Consider the following 15,164-nt stretch of genomic DNA (forward strand, 5'->3'; position numbering starts at 1 on the left):
GTGTACAAGTTTTTGTGTAGATGTATGTTTTTATTTCTCTTGGATATATACCTAGGAGTGGAATTGCTGGATCATAGGATAACTCTGTATTTAACCATTTGAGGACTAGTCAGACTGTTTTCCAAAGTGGCTGCACCATTTTACATTGCCACCAGTAGTGTCTTACTCCACATTCTTGCCAACACTTGTTTTTATCTCTTGATTGTAGCCGTCCTAGTGCATGTGAAGTGGTATCTCTTTCTGGATGAAGAATGACATTGAGCATCTTTTCATGCTCTTACTGTCCATTTGTATATCTTCTTTGGAGAAATGCCTATTCAGATACTTTGCCATTTTTTAAAAAAAATCGTTGAGTGGAAAGAGTTCTCTGTGTATTCTAGACACAGGTTCCTTATCAGACATATGATTTGTAAATATTTTTTTCCCAATCTGTGGCTTGTCCTTTTATTTTCCTAATGGTATCTTGCGAAGCAAAAAAGTTTAATTTTGATGTTCAGTTTATTTTTTCTTTTGTTGCTTGTGCTTTTGGTGTCATATCTAAGAAACCATTGCTTAATCCAAGGTCATATTAGTTTTGTTTTATTATTATTATTATTGGCCGCACCGTGTGGCTTGTGGGATCTTAGTTCTCAGATCAGGGATTGAACCCGGGCCCTGGCAGTGAAAGCGCAGAGTCCTAACCACTGGACTGCCAGGGAATTCCCTATATTACAGTTTTATTTCTTACATTTAGGTCTTTCGTCCAATTTGCATATGATATGGGGTAGGGGTTCAAATTTATTCTTTCGCATGTGAATATCTAGTTGTCCCAGCACCATTTGTTGAAAAAACTATTCTTTCCCCCATTTAATTGTTTTAGGTTCCCTGTCAAAATTCAACTGACTGTAAGTGTGAGGGTTTATTTCTTTACCAATTCTATTTCACTGATTTGTATGTCTAGCCTAATGCCAGTACCATACTGTCTTGATTATTATAGTAAGTTTTTGAAATTGGATAGTGAGAGTTCTCCAGCTTTGTGCTTTTCAGTTTTATTTGTTTTGATTTCAAGTTTTAGGGATTGTGTTCTTAAATTTTAATTTTTTACTCATATAAAATATTAACACAGTCCTAAAGTTGAGTCTACAAAACAAGCTACATTCAAAGAAGTCTAGTTCCTGTCCCTATCTCCTCTACCCTGTTCCTTCCTTGTTCCTATAGGTAAACATCTTGTTTAATGGCTTATTTGTCTGTTTTTAAAAATAGAAGCAAATGCGTGTATGCGCATATCTCTGTATATGTGTGTGTGTGTTCTTATTTCCATATTTTCTTAGATAAGTGGTAGCATACTACTTATTCTTTCCTCCACCTTGCTTTTTTCACTTAACAATATATTCTGGTGATTACTCTGTAGTCGTATGTAGAGATATTTCTCGTTTCCTTTTATAGATTGTGTGAATGTGCAATCATTTATTCAGCCAGTTCTTTATTGGGATTACTTCTAGTCCTTTGCTATTACAAATATTTCTCTTGTAAATAGCCTTCTGCATATGTCTTTTTATATTTTTGTTAGTGTATCCTTGGATAATTTGGAAGTGGGATTACCGGGTCAAATGTGATTTTGCAAAACACCCCTTCTTTGGGGTTGTGCCGTTTTGTCACCCCACCAGCATTGTATGAGGTGCCTATTTTCCCATAGTCTTGTTATCAAAACACGTTATTGAACTTTTGTATTTTTCCCATCTGATAGGCAAGAAGTCATGTCTTTGTGTGGTTTTAACTTACAGATGTCTCACGAACAAGGTTGAACATTTTTTTTTCAATATGATTAAGAGTCAGTTGCATCTATTTCTTTGAACTCTCATAGCTCAATCCATTTTTACAGTGGGTTACTGGTCTTTTTTTTTTTTTTGAAGATCTGTATATATTGGATGTATTAACATTCAGTCACTGGTGGATCAATGCTGTGGGTAGCTGTAGTTTACTGGGCTGAGAGACCCCTTGTAAGAAAAAGTCTGGATTCATGGTTTTGATCTTTGACTGCTGACAGCTTTTAAGCCTCCCGTCTACCTCTTCTGCCCCACATGTGGCCCTCAGGTGGATCTGAAAATGGCTGGAGAGAGCAAGGAAAGGAGGCTTGTTTGGGGTTTCTCTGTTGCTTGGGGGTGGGGCTGGGGCGAGGGTTCCAGCTCCCCATTTGAACTTCTGTCAGCACCGAAGGAGGGAGCACTCGGGCTTGCTCAAGTGCTCCTTCTCTGACCCCGTTAGCCATCATCTTCCCTGTGGGCGCCACCCAACCACTCTGGGACACAGTGGGCCGACAGTCTCTCTCTGCTGTGTGAAGGTCAGGCCACTCTAGCTGTGGGTTTGAGCCTATTATACTTTGAAGAAAGGAGATCAGGAGGGAAAAAGAAGAATGAAACTAGGGGAGAATGCCTTTCTATGTATAAAATAGCTGGCAAATGGGCTTTCAAGACATTTCTGACAAATGTTTGACAAGACAAGGAGGCTGCATGGATGGCCAGCAGTCCTGTGTCAGCATTATTTCCAGGATGCTCTTGGGGAGAAGGCTCATTCGTTTATAGGGTACTTTGTCTTTGATCCTTCATCTATCAAAGGAAAATAAGTCTGCCTTAGGGTCCACTATAATCCTTTGTTTCAAGGCCAGTTAGAAGTCTCGTGATGGCTAAGGAAAGACTTTTGACTTTATCAGTTTAGAATAGAGTTTAGGGCTTTGATTTGAGTGTTCTTTGTATTAGACTTGAGGCTTTTGAATTGTGAAACTGTTTTGAGAGCAGAAAGCATAAAAATTTCAATCTCAATAAGGATTGGGTCTAAACATTTTAAGTGCAATTGGGACTTGAAGCTACGTAACATGTAAAATGGAATGATTACCTGATTTCCATTGATATTGGTAAATTTGCAGTGAATAAAGAAAGTAGCAAGAGGTTCCTGGATGCGATTCTTGAAGAGCCACCAAGAGATCTTAAATCTCACTGAAACGCTTTCCCAAGATGTCTGTCTTATCTCTAGTATGATGAGATTAATGGTGTTAGTTTTTCTTCTTTTTGCTGTTTCCTACCATGATCGTGTATTACTTTTGCATCCGTTCATTAAAAGTGCTCGACAGATTTTTACTTTGATAATTTTGATAGTTATCTTTTGAATTTTTAGTAAATTTTGCAGATTTTTGGGAATACGAAGAAGGAATTCATATAATTTTCATGTCATAATAAGTATTATGTCGTTAGTTCTTTTGCCCTATTCTAATTTACATACTCTTTTAAAAGCCGTTTGTATGTTGCTTTTAGCCACACAATTCGTAGTTGCTTTGATGAATAATTGTTATATTTGTGGTTATATGGTAGGAATTGCTGAATGAAAAAAATGGTGATTCATTTACATATAAATATAAAAGCTGCTCTAGATAAGTAATTCATGATTTATTTAAACAATGGCTCTTGACAGGTTCTGTGGCCAAGAACTTCTTCACCAAATCAAAGCTTTCCATTCCAGAACTCTCCTATATATGGTAAGTACAGTTAATGCCTCATAGTATCATACTGTTATCCATAGCCATCCCTTAGCTCCTACTTTTGCATTTTATAAATCTAATCTTTTGAATTCTTTAAAAAACAGACTAAGAGAATGAAAAGAACTTAGATTATTGTTGCTGTGAAGATTAAGTAAGTTATATGACAAGCACAATGAATAGTGTCTGGCACATACTACGCACTGTTTTAGCTCTTATTTAAAAAGCAATTTCCTAATTATTATCCTCACCTAGATGCCTTTTCAGTCTAAGCAGTTGTGTGAGCGTATGAGAATTTCCATCTTGTGTGTTTTATTTTCAGATTTTTCTACTTGATATGGTGTGACCAGAGAACCTTGAAAAGCTATTCTTTATAATATTTTATGAGGCCAGGTGAACAGAAGTTCCACAAATATTTTGGAATTAAGTTAAATTTGACTCTTCTCGCTGCCTCTGAGCTTCGTAAATTTGGCTGGTGTTTATCAGCTGGGCCCTGGTTCAGACTTGCACATGTGGCGTGCCCGGTGCTTTGCTGCTGTGCCGGCTCCATCCCCGGCTCCAGAAGGGCTGTGCTGGTTGGTCCAGATGGCTCTGTTTGCGTTTATGAAAACGCTCCGTACCTCTGTAAACTCCCGGCTGCGTGTGGGCTCTTCTTCCTCAAGACTGGGTGGGAGACCACGCTGTGATAAATATATAATTAAAGTATTGGAATATTTATGTAAAACTTTTTTTCATGAGGATTTGCAAAAAAATTATAATAGAGTTTAAAATTGCTTGTCATATTTTGTGCATCATATTGGAAAACTATTCCACTGACACTTGTGAATGCCACTGTATCTGGGATCCTGAGCTGAATTTCGGTTTTTCGGCAATATATTCTAGCATTAAAAAAAAAAAAAATGGCAAGCCTTATTAGGCTTTAAAGCTAGGAAAAAAGAGAAACTATCATTTTGTAAAGAATACAGTCTGTTTTGGCAGAATTCCCAGTCTTAACATTATCGGCATGAGGGTTTCTATCTTTTTGTTGAGACATATCCATGTAAGCTTTGTGGGATTCTCTCCACCCAGTGTTTGAAACAGTTCCCTGGCTCCTCACCTTGGGGAGCTGGTGCTTTCTGAATATTCAAGGGGGACAAGGATGTGAAGGGTCCAAAGGAAAGTTCCGGAGCTTACCTTCCATGGTTTTTCTTTCAAATAGTAACCCCCTTTCTACTATGATTGTATATGCCTTCTCGCTCTGCTTGTCCTAACACAAGCGTACTCGTCTCTGTACACCTAAGAGACTGGTTGAGCTTACGGGGTCTTAGTTACTTTGGCAGATAGGTCTCTGCTTTTCAGTGGGAAACAACGACTGAAGCAAAGATAAGCCTTTTCAAGCCTCTCCCTTTCTTCCTTTCTATCTCATCTGGTTCCAGCCTTCCCTAGTTGCTAGTTTTATCTGAAAACATAATTCAACCAGTATTTACTGAGATTACTTGTGTTTTCCCAGGAGGGAATTCTCAAGCAAAGTTTTGATACAACATTTGCGATTTGAAAAGTTCAAGGTTTTTCCTTAAAGCTGAAAAATGAAGTGCTTGTATCTGAGCTTGGGTAACTGCATAACGGCCAGGACACCGTGAAAGGGCAGGGCCAGCCCTTCCTCTGACTGTTTCGAGAACCAAGTCCGGGGCTCTTCACACAACGCATTTACTGAATGAGTGTCAACTAAGTGTGAATTGTGGGCATCGTTTTCCTTTTCCTCCCATAGTTTTTTTACTTGTGTACTCTGTTGTAAAACAGATCTATTGGAGAATCTGAAGAATTTAAATTTTTATTTATAAAGTGCCACTCATGCTAGTGGTGTCGATTTTTCTTCTTCCGTGTGGCCCCCTGAGATTTTATATGGGTTTGGGGACCCTGCAGGGCCTCCACCAGAGAGCCTGGGAGTCGTGTTTGCATGTTTGAGGCTGAGTAACTTTCCCTCTGAGCCCCGTGTTAGGTGCTCATAACATCTGCTATCCTTAGGGAACTGAGCGATGCTGACTGCGATGGAGCCCTGAGCCTGCCAGAGTTCTGTGCTGCGTTTCATCTCATTGTGGCCCGGAAGAACGGCTACCCACTGCCTGAGGGCCTGCCTCCAACTCTGCAGCCGGAGTACCTGCAAGCAGGTAACGCCTCATCATAAATCCTAAACCTTAGGCATTTCCTTCCAGACCTTGGAAGAGAGTTTTGTTCCTTAAGATGTTGTCCAGACACTTTGAGGAGTCCTTTGTATGTACAGTTACTGTTCATTAACTGATATTAGACTCTCACAACTTATAATGTGAGTCATAGGGATGATCTAGCAAATGTGAGTCATCTTTTATCTCCATTCTAGTACTGTCTGGATGGATTTGAACCAAAGTCACTTAACCCTTTCATGAAAATTGTAGACCAGGCAACTACTGATTCCCCAGCTGATAAAAAAATTAAGAGGAAGATCTTCCTGTAGAGCCAATGCTGACTTGCCATCTTTAGGCCCATCCCGGTGTCCCCGAGTGGCCTTGGGCAATGGAATGGACTAGGAGTCTTGTACCTAATGAAAAAGATTAAAAATTACATGCAGTGAAATGTATGAAAGGCTCCGATCTTAAACGTACACTCGATTTTTTTAATATGTATCCACCCATGTAACTGCAATCAGATAAAGATATAGAACATTCTAGCACGCCAGAAAGTTAGAGTAGAGCTCTCTTTGTCTTTCTCATTAATAAAACAGTTACCCCCAAATCCTTTGGATAGGAAAGAGTCATGGTGAGTCCAACCTTTGTATTAACTTCTTTGGAAGATTGAAAAAAATTAATAGTATCTCTTGCCCTTTCAAAGGCAGTGGGCTGATTTCTGATGTGAATTCTATTATTCACAGAAGTATAGCCTCCATCGAAAGGGTACAGAAATAGCTGGTGCTTTCAACAGCCTTTCTCATTTTTTAGAGAGGGCCTCTAAAACATGAGAGCTTAGTCATTGATGATTATTGGCAGGAGGGAACCAGTGTCTAAAGAAAATGTGATTAGTCATGAACAGATCATAAATTTCACGGTTAGATCTGGAAGGGCCTTAGATTATCTTGTCTTGTCCCCTCCTCATAACGGCACTAGATTCAAAGTAGCCAATGACTTATCTAAGTCAGTCTTCGGGTCTCTGACTCTTTAATAAAAAGTCTGTCATTCTGTGTTAGGTAGTGACGGGGTGGAGGCTCAACCAAAAGGAAGAGACTAAGTATGTGGCTGGTGCCAGGGACCGGTGAACATGTTGGGGGAAGCATGACCCATTCTGGGATCTTGCCCAGAGGCCCTCAGAAAATGTACAAAGGGGAGGGTTCAGAGAGCAAAAGCTATTACTTGTTTCAGAGCTTGGACTTTGCTAATCGCAGCTGCTTTCTGACTCCAGCGGGTCGTAACTCCAGCGTGTTCCCCTTCCTTACAGGCTGGGGGAGACCCTCAGGGGTCCCCAGGAACTAGTTTGCAGTTGTTCAGCATTACACACTGCTCTGTGTCCTCTTTAGTGTCTCTCTCTGTGTCCCTGTCTCTGTCTCGCTCTCTCTCCTCCCTCTCTTTCCTGTTTGGGGTCTTGAGGAATGCTGTTTCCTTGTTCTTATGTGGTGTGGCTATGGAACCTAGGCTGGGTGTCATGACTCCTTATTTGAGGAGTCACTTTGTAGGTGTTCAGGTGTTTCACGGACTGTTTCAAAAGTCACTGATGAAATTTTTAAAGGTCTGAAAGCCCTGAGCAAAAAGTGTATTAACAAAGGAGAAATAGCCTCTTGATTCCTTTACTGCTGCAAATGGCTGCTTTTATCTTGCTTACGCAGTACAGGGGAGTCTAAAAAACAGAGCCTCAGTCAAGAGCATCTCCCTTCATTTTGAATGAAGTCCCCCCGCCCCCCATTTCTTAATGGCCTTTTATGGAGCATGCATTTATATAGCAACAACTGAAGAAGAATCCATCATACACCCTTCAATTAAACAAAAATTGCACATCATTTCCAGAGTTTGTGGGATTAATCTTAAATAATAATTAAATAGTTCTAACAAAAATCATGAGAGACCTCATAAAACCCCATCAAACTTAGTGATAGTATATTTTAGGCAAACCCTAAGGGTTTAGTAGTTAACTTTTAAATGGTTTATCACCCTTGTTTATTTTTGTATTTGGTTCAAGAAAATGGCCAGAACTCTTTGGGTCTTCTCTGTGCTTTTTAATTTTTTTAAAATAAATTTATGTATTATATTTTTGGCTGTGTTGGGTCTTTGTTGCTGCGAGCGGGCTTTCTCTAGTTGCGGCGAACAGGCTTCTCATTGCGATGGCTTCTCTTGTTGCGGAGCACGGGCTCTAGGCACGCAGGCTTCAGTAGTTGTGGCTCGCTGGCTCAGAAGTTGTGGCTCGCAGGCTCTAGCGCGCAGGCTCAGTAGTTGTGGCGCAAGGGCTTAGTTGCTCTGCGGCATGTGGGATCTTCCCGGACCAGGGCTCGAACCCATGTCCCCTGCATTGGCAGGTGATTCTTAACCACTGTGCCACCAGCGAAGTCCCTGCCAATCCATTTTTAACATTTGATTCAAAAAAATGTTTTTAAACATGGCATTAAAATTTTGATTTCTTAATAGCTGGTCTTGACAAATTTGATTTGTAGCTTCTGTTTACTGTCTACCCCAGTCTGCTTTTCCTCTTTGGAATACTGACAATTTTCCTAGTTGTTGAGACATTTCTTTTGTACTTACTTTGTGGCGAAAGTGGTGAAACAGAATCTGTTTCTAAGAAATAGTGTGAGTGTTCAGTGTTAGCGTACCAGGTAGCATGGTTTTTCTTACACTGATCCACTCAGCTACCCAGCTAACAGCTGCTGTCACTGTACTATGTTGGAAGAAACCCATAATGTGATTCTTATTTCATTGTTATAAATCAGGAAGAACTTGTGCTCTTATTTTTGTTATTCCTGCTAACCAAAAGAAATGAGTATTTCATAAAGTTTTCTTCGGCACGTATCATTGTAGGATCTTGTCTATTTACTTCCAATAGTAGTAGCTAAAATGAAGTATTTCCTCAATTAATGTTTATGGTATTCAAACTATCACCATAGTTACTGCCATTTTAAAATGCTGCTAGTAGCTTAGTTAAAACTGAAGTATTGTGATAGTGATGGTTAAGGTGGAAAATGGCTTCTATGTTACAACATGAAATGCTGACAGCATGGACCCTCCAGCAGGAGTGCTGGCAGTTCAAGTCCCTGCTCTTCATTTACTGGCTCTCTGACCTTGACTAAGGTGCTTACCTTCGCTGCTCCTTAGTTTTATTGCATGTAAAGTGGGCATGGTAGAAGTACTAGCTTGTATACGTAAAGAACTTGAAATACTACCTCAGCGTGATTAGTGCCATCTCTAGTATATAGGAGCTGGCTGCTTTTGTTGTTCTATTTACCAAGCGCAGAAAAGCTATGACCACCATGACTATAGTATATATTCTTATGCATTCTTTTTGTTTCTTCTTAGCCTTTCCTAAGCCCAAGTGGGAGTGTGCGTTATTTGATTCTTATTCTGAGTCAGTGCCAGCAAACCAACAACCCCGTGACTTGAATCGGATGGAGGTAAAAGATCTTCATATGTTAATAAGTAAGGATGTGTGTACTATTAAATGCATTAGCTGATTGTTCTTTACAAACTCTGGAAAATTTGCTTTCATAACGATTTCTCTTAATACTTAGTACTTTGAAGCTCAGCATTTCAAATCTAGACACCAGATATATCTATAATTATCTTTTTTTCTCTTCTCCCTAAAACTAGATTTGGTGAAAAAAGCAAAGTAGCCTCTTGACCTTTTAGAGGTGAAATTTAGGTATAGCCAAACTAAGCCAGAAAAATGTAAGCCAGGTTATTTACTTTAACCGAGCTTTAATTTTGAAGTAAACATTGTAAAGTTGTATTTTTAGCAGCTGAGTATTAACAAGGTGTAATGAATCAGAACAGTTTTGAGAGGAGGTTTGAGAACTGTATATGAGGGCCCCAGATCACATTGAAAGCTGCCTGATTTGGATGATCCTCAAGAGAAGCCCGAAGAATTCCTATAACGTTGGGCCACTGATGCAGGGACTTAACTGTGTGCTTTAGGGGTCCTTATGGTTATTGTTAATATCAACACTTTCGTCACCATCACCACCATTATGATTGCTGTGATGACAACTTATGATACCCGCTGTTCCCACCCTGAAAAAAGTCTGGAAATGTTTCATAAATGGAGATTTGTTCATAGGCTCCTATTACAGTGTTCCGACGTTGCAAGATGATAGAAGTCAAAGGCAGGATACAGGGCCATTAAAAAAATTTCTTGTGATTGTGTGTGATTATTTATTCTTTCCCCCAAGGCTCTCGTGCCTGTAGTGCATGCTGTGGATGCCATCCTCTGCTCCTCTCTGAGCGAATCAAGCCTGCTTCTCCTGCGCCCCCTCTGATAACGTCTCTCTGGGCCTCTCTACTGCTCTTTCTTTGAGTCGTAGCCTCCGTGTTCCTTTCCTCAGCAGAGTTCTACTCTTGGGAAGGAGATAAAGTGATTTCAGGTGGAGTGATACATGTGCATTCGAGGAGTTTTGGCTTTTTCAATTTCTTTTTCTGTAGAATGTATATGATGGTGAAGCAAGTATGATTGTCAGTCACTTTTCCCGGCCCTCAGTGTACTCTGGGGTTGCTGACAGTGTACGGAGAAGTTTGTCTGTCAGGCCAGGACAGACACCTCTACAACTGTCTTATGCAGTTGCCCTGTTTTATTTTTTGTTTGTTTGTTTTGTTTTGTTTTTTTGTTTTATTTTTAAATTAAAAATTTTTTTTGCTATGGGTACTCCTGCTTGTGTAAAATTATGTTGTTGTTAGGTGATTTACTAAAAAAGTCAGAATTCGCATTTTTTCTAGTTAAACGTTTTGTTCCAACTTGCCATGGTATCAGATGGTCTTTGCTTTTCCAACAGAGATAAATAATGCTGTTTTTTTTGGAGAAATTAATTACTGACTCATGTTGCTGTTCTTCATGTACTCACTCATCATCTCTCTAAAAGGAAAGGAGCAAATATACAGGTGGCTGTGAAGTCTGGAAATGGAGATATTTTAAACACAGGAATGCATGCTTGGAGTTTATTTTATTTCATTATTGTTTTTTTTGGCCACGCCACGCAGCTTGTGGGATCTTAGTTCCCCAACCAGTGTTTGAACCTGGGCCCTCAGCAGTGAAAGCGTGGAGTCCTAACCACTGGACCGCCAGGGAATTCCCCATGCTTGGAGTTTAGCTAGATCTTGGTACCAGCCCTGTGAAGGATGACTCCATAAAGGTGTTTGTTGTGAATGGAGCTGTAGCTGAGTCAGGTCTTGAGAAGTTTGCTCAGCAGTACATCTTTTTCTAAAGACAGCAGAGCTGTACCATGTACTTATTTCCATCAAGAATTAAAGATTATAATTTCAGGGACACTTGTCTTTAGCAATGCTTCTTAGATTACTGGATTTCTTTCTTTTGTAAACAGGCTTATTGAGATATAATTCATATACTATATTCATCTAAAGTATACAATTTGTATAAAGTATACAGTGGTTTTTTGTATATTGACAGTTGTGCAGCCATCACTCTAGTCGAATTTTAGAACATCTTCATCACTCCAAAAAGAAAGCCCGTACCCATTAGCAGTCATCTACTGTTCCCCGCTTCGCCCAGCCTCTAGTAATCACTAAGCTGTTTTCTGTCTCTGAATTTGCCTATTCTGGACATTTCATATAAATAGAAACGTAAAATATGTGGTCTTTTGTGACAGGCTTCTTTCACTTAGTATAAGGTTTGCTTTTGATCTTCCAGTTTTATTGAGATAGAGTTGACATATAGCACTGGCTAAGTTTAAGGTGTACATACAGCAAAATGATTTGACTGACATACATCTTGAAATGATTACTGTGTTAAGTTTAGTGAACATCCACCATCTCACATAAATACGCCATTAAAGAATTAGGAAAAACATTTTTTTCTTGTGATGAGATCACTTTGTGTAATGTTTTAAAGTTCATTCACATTGTAGCATGTATCAGTGCTTCATTCCTTTTTATTGCTGAATAGTATTCCGTTGTATGGATACTAACACACTTTTTTGTTTGTCCATTCTTCAGCTGATGGACATTTGGGTTGTTTCCCCTTTTGGGCTGTTAGAAAAAATGCTGCTATGAATGTCCATGTACAAGTTTTTGTGTGCACACATGTTTTCAGTTCTCTTGAGTATATATTGAGGAGTGGAATAATTGGATCATATTGTACCTTGTGTTTAACTTTTTGAGGAACTAACAAACTACTTTCCAGAGCAGCTGCACCATTTTACATTCCTCCACCAGCAGTGTATGAGGGTTCCAGTTTCCCCATATCCTTGTTAACATTGGTTATTATCTGTCTGTTTGATTTTAGCCACCCTAGTGGGAGTGAAGTGGTATCTCGTGGTTTTGATTTGAATTTCCTAATGACTACTGATATTGAGCATCTTTTTGTGTGCTAATTAGCCATTTGTATGTCTTCTTTGGTGAAATATCTATTCCTATCCCTTGTCCATTTATAAACTGGGTTGTTTATTGAGTTGTAAGTGTTCTTTATATATTCTAGATATAAATCTCTTATTAAATGTATAATTTGCAAGTATTTTTCTTTGTTTTTCCCTCCTTTCTTGATAGTATCCTTTGTAACACAAATGTTTTGTATTTTGATGTAGTTCGATTTATCTAATTTTTTTCTTTTTTTGCTTGTGCTTTTGGTGTAATATCTAAGAAACCATTGCCTAATACAAAATCATGAAGGTTTATTCCTATGTTTTCTTCTAAGGGTTTTATAGTTTTAGGTCTTACATTTAGGTCTGTGATCCATTTTGAGTTAATTTTTATATATGCCGTGAAGAAGAGGTCCAACTTCATTCTTTATTTTTATATGGCTATCGAGTTGTCCCAGCATCATTTGTTGAATAGACAATTTTCTCCCACTGAATTGTTTTGTACCCTTACTGAAAATCAGTTGACCACAAATTTAAGGGTTTATTTATGGATTCTCAGTTCTATTCCATTGCTCTATATGTCTGTCATTATGTGAGTACTACAGTGTCTTGATTACTATAACTTTTTGGTAAGTTGTTCTTCTGTTTCAAGAATATTTTTGCTATTCTGGGTCCCTTACATTTTTATATGAAATTTACGACCAGCTGGTCAAATTCTGCAAAAAAGCAAGAAGGATTGCTTCAAATCTGTAGATGGATTTAGGGAATATTACCATCTTAACAATATTAAGTCTTCTGACCCATGAGCACGGGGTGTCTTTCCTTTTATTTAGATTTTAAAAATTTCTTTCAACAGTGTTCTTTTGGATTTCTTTTTATCTATATTTTCTACTCCTAAATTATTTTATTCTGCTAAGGATCTGGTTTACAATCCAGGTGGGACAAGAAAATGAAAGAAGGGCACTGTTGAGATACATTCTCTGTTCTAAATTACATCTGGAGGCTTCATTGTAATGCCAAGAATGACTTGCCTGTGGATGGCTAAACCCTAGATCAGGTTACCACCAAGCAGTATTCTAACTCCATTCTTTGAAACAGTTTGAAAACAGAAGTATTGCTTATGTCTCTTGGGCTGTTCAGATTCTGAGAGGTAAACCAGTTAACCTTTTGGAGCACCGGCTAACTCCAGGAATTTACCCTACTTCTTTAAGTTTTAAAATTTATCTTTATTTGATTTTTTGGATATGTTTAAAATAAAAAGAATATCAAAAGGCATATAGTGACAAGTTCTCCTCTTATCCCTATCCCCACCTACCCAATCACCCTTCAATTTTTATATATCTTTCTAGAATGTGTTTACATATATATATCAACTATGAATACGTATTATCCTTTAATCTTATCAGAGGACAGAGTCCATGTTAATTGAGAGTGTATAAGAAATTATAGTAAGTAGATTTTACATAGAATTTTAAACTAATCAATACTTGATCAATTTGGGTATTCATCTTCTTAGTGTAAGTGAGGACTTCTCCCTTCAGTGAGTTAGCAGAAAATTTTGTTCTGCTCATCAGTAAAATTCTCTTATTCCATGACAAGGAGGCTGTTTGAATCAGGGTTGAACACCCTCTACATAAGAGATCCTGGCAAATACCCATGTGATGGGGCCACTTGTCAGAACCTCTCTCTGCTCGTGAGAAAGTACCTAGAGCACAGGTTTGTTGTTGACTGGAGTCGTGGGCAAATGCTCCACAACTCTGGCTGAGTCCCACACCAGATTGAGATATAATGTGTGGTCTATACATGTACCTCAATCTAAGTCATTATTTTTTTCCTCTATGTATATAAATTTTTCAATACAAATTAACTTATACCTCACTAGAAACCTAAAAAATAAAATAGTATTAAATGTCAGGGTTTATGGGAGACAGAAATATTGGCAAGATATATAGCTTTTAAAAACATTTGCATCAGATGTGCACATCACTTCATTTCCATTCCAACCCATATTATTAATTTTCTTTTCTTTTCCAAGAAGCTATCTATTAAAGACGTGGCCGACTTTCCTGTCCCTACCCAAGATGTGACTGGTGATGACAAACAAGGTATGAAAAGAATGAGTTTTCTCCCTTTAGGGACATTTTACCTATATATATATTTAATCTACTTGTCTTGGAATGGCTGACTTCTAGAGCATCTGAGGACTGTTCTCTGTATATGAACACATTTGGATGGATTAAGTAGTTCCAGCTGCTGTCACGAAACTATAGTTCATGAAGTGGTAACAAGCCCTTGAGTGTCCAAAGCCCTTCAGTTATGACCCCGTACTCACTGCCGACCCTCAGGCTACTCCAACACCTTTTTTTGGAATCTGGTCGTACTAATTAGGAAATGACTAGAAGCTGAACGGTTTGTGAGCATAACATCTTGTGTTGGCAGATGTGATCCCAGAATATCAATATACATGCACATTTGTACACAGGTCTAATCCTTGAGGAAGTTACCTTCTGGAGAGAGTTTCTATCCCTGGGCTTTATTCTCTGTGACTTTGTGGGTGTTGGGTTGTGACAATTTGCTTATCTTGCTGTACGGGTGAGAGCAGTGCAGCACGGTGTTCCGTGTTACAGCTAGCATCAAGCACAGGGCTGAGTTGGCCTGGGACTTATCTAGAAGAGCAGGAGGAACACCCCACCTCCTGCGGTACTTCTGTATAATGCTTTATAATCTATCAGGTCCTTCCTCATGCACTGTATTATTCAGTCCTCACAAAATGGAATGGAGGCTGGTATGTTTTATAACCTAAAATATAGAGATGAGTAAACTTAAGTTCAGGCAGTATGAATTATTTGCTCAGTAAGAAAAAGAGCAGGGATACGAACCAAGATTTTCGAATTCTCAAGCCAGTATTCCTTCTATTATCTGATATTGATTCACTGCCCATGAATGAAAGGCTTATCTGAAGGGACTAAAAATCAGTGAAGCTATTTCAGGTTTTGTTATCATGACCTGCCATGGATGTAGCTTTGTATGGGAGTTAAACATGAAAAATATGTTTCCCATTAGGAAACAGTAATTGCATGCTCTCTGTTTCAGTATTTGCTCAGGAGAGGCAGGCAGACCTAGATGTTGTCTGTGGCAGCAGGTACT

General features: G+C 38.8%; 1 protein-coding gene across 5 annotated transcripts in view; it reads left to right on the plus strand.

Annotated features, from left to right (window-relative positions):
• Positions 1-15,164, plus strand: part of REPS2 (RALBP1 associated Eps domain containing 2) — a 232,560-nt gene that overhangs the window by 116,544 nt on the left and 100,852 nt on the right. For 4 of the 5 annotated variants that reach the window (XM_061178368.1, XM_061178371.1, XM_061178369.1 and 1 more), the window contains exons 7-10: positions 3,445-3,508; positions 5,513-5,655; positions 9,013-9,107; positions 14,053-14,122. In XM_061178368.1, coding sequence (XP_061034351.1) covers positions 3,445-3,508; positions 5,513-5,655; positions 9,013-9,107; positions 14,053-14,122 — 372 coding nt within the window. The remainder of the gene's footprint in view (positions 1-3,444; positions 3,509-5,512; positions 5,656-9,012; positions 9,108-14,052; positions 14,123-15,164) is intronic. The other variant, XM_061178370.1, reaches the window with a different exon arrangement.

This window comes from Eubalaena glacialis, chromosome X, assembly GCF_028564815.1.
Source record: "Eubalaena glacialis isolate mEubGla1 chromosome X, mEubGla1.1.hap2.+ XY, whole genome shotgun sequence".
Lineage (NCBI taxonomy): Eukaryota > Metazoa > Chordata > Mammalia > Artiodactyla > Balaenidae > Eubalaena > Eubalaena glacialis.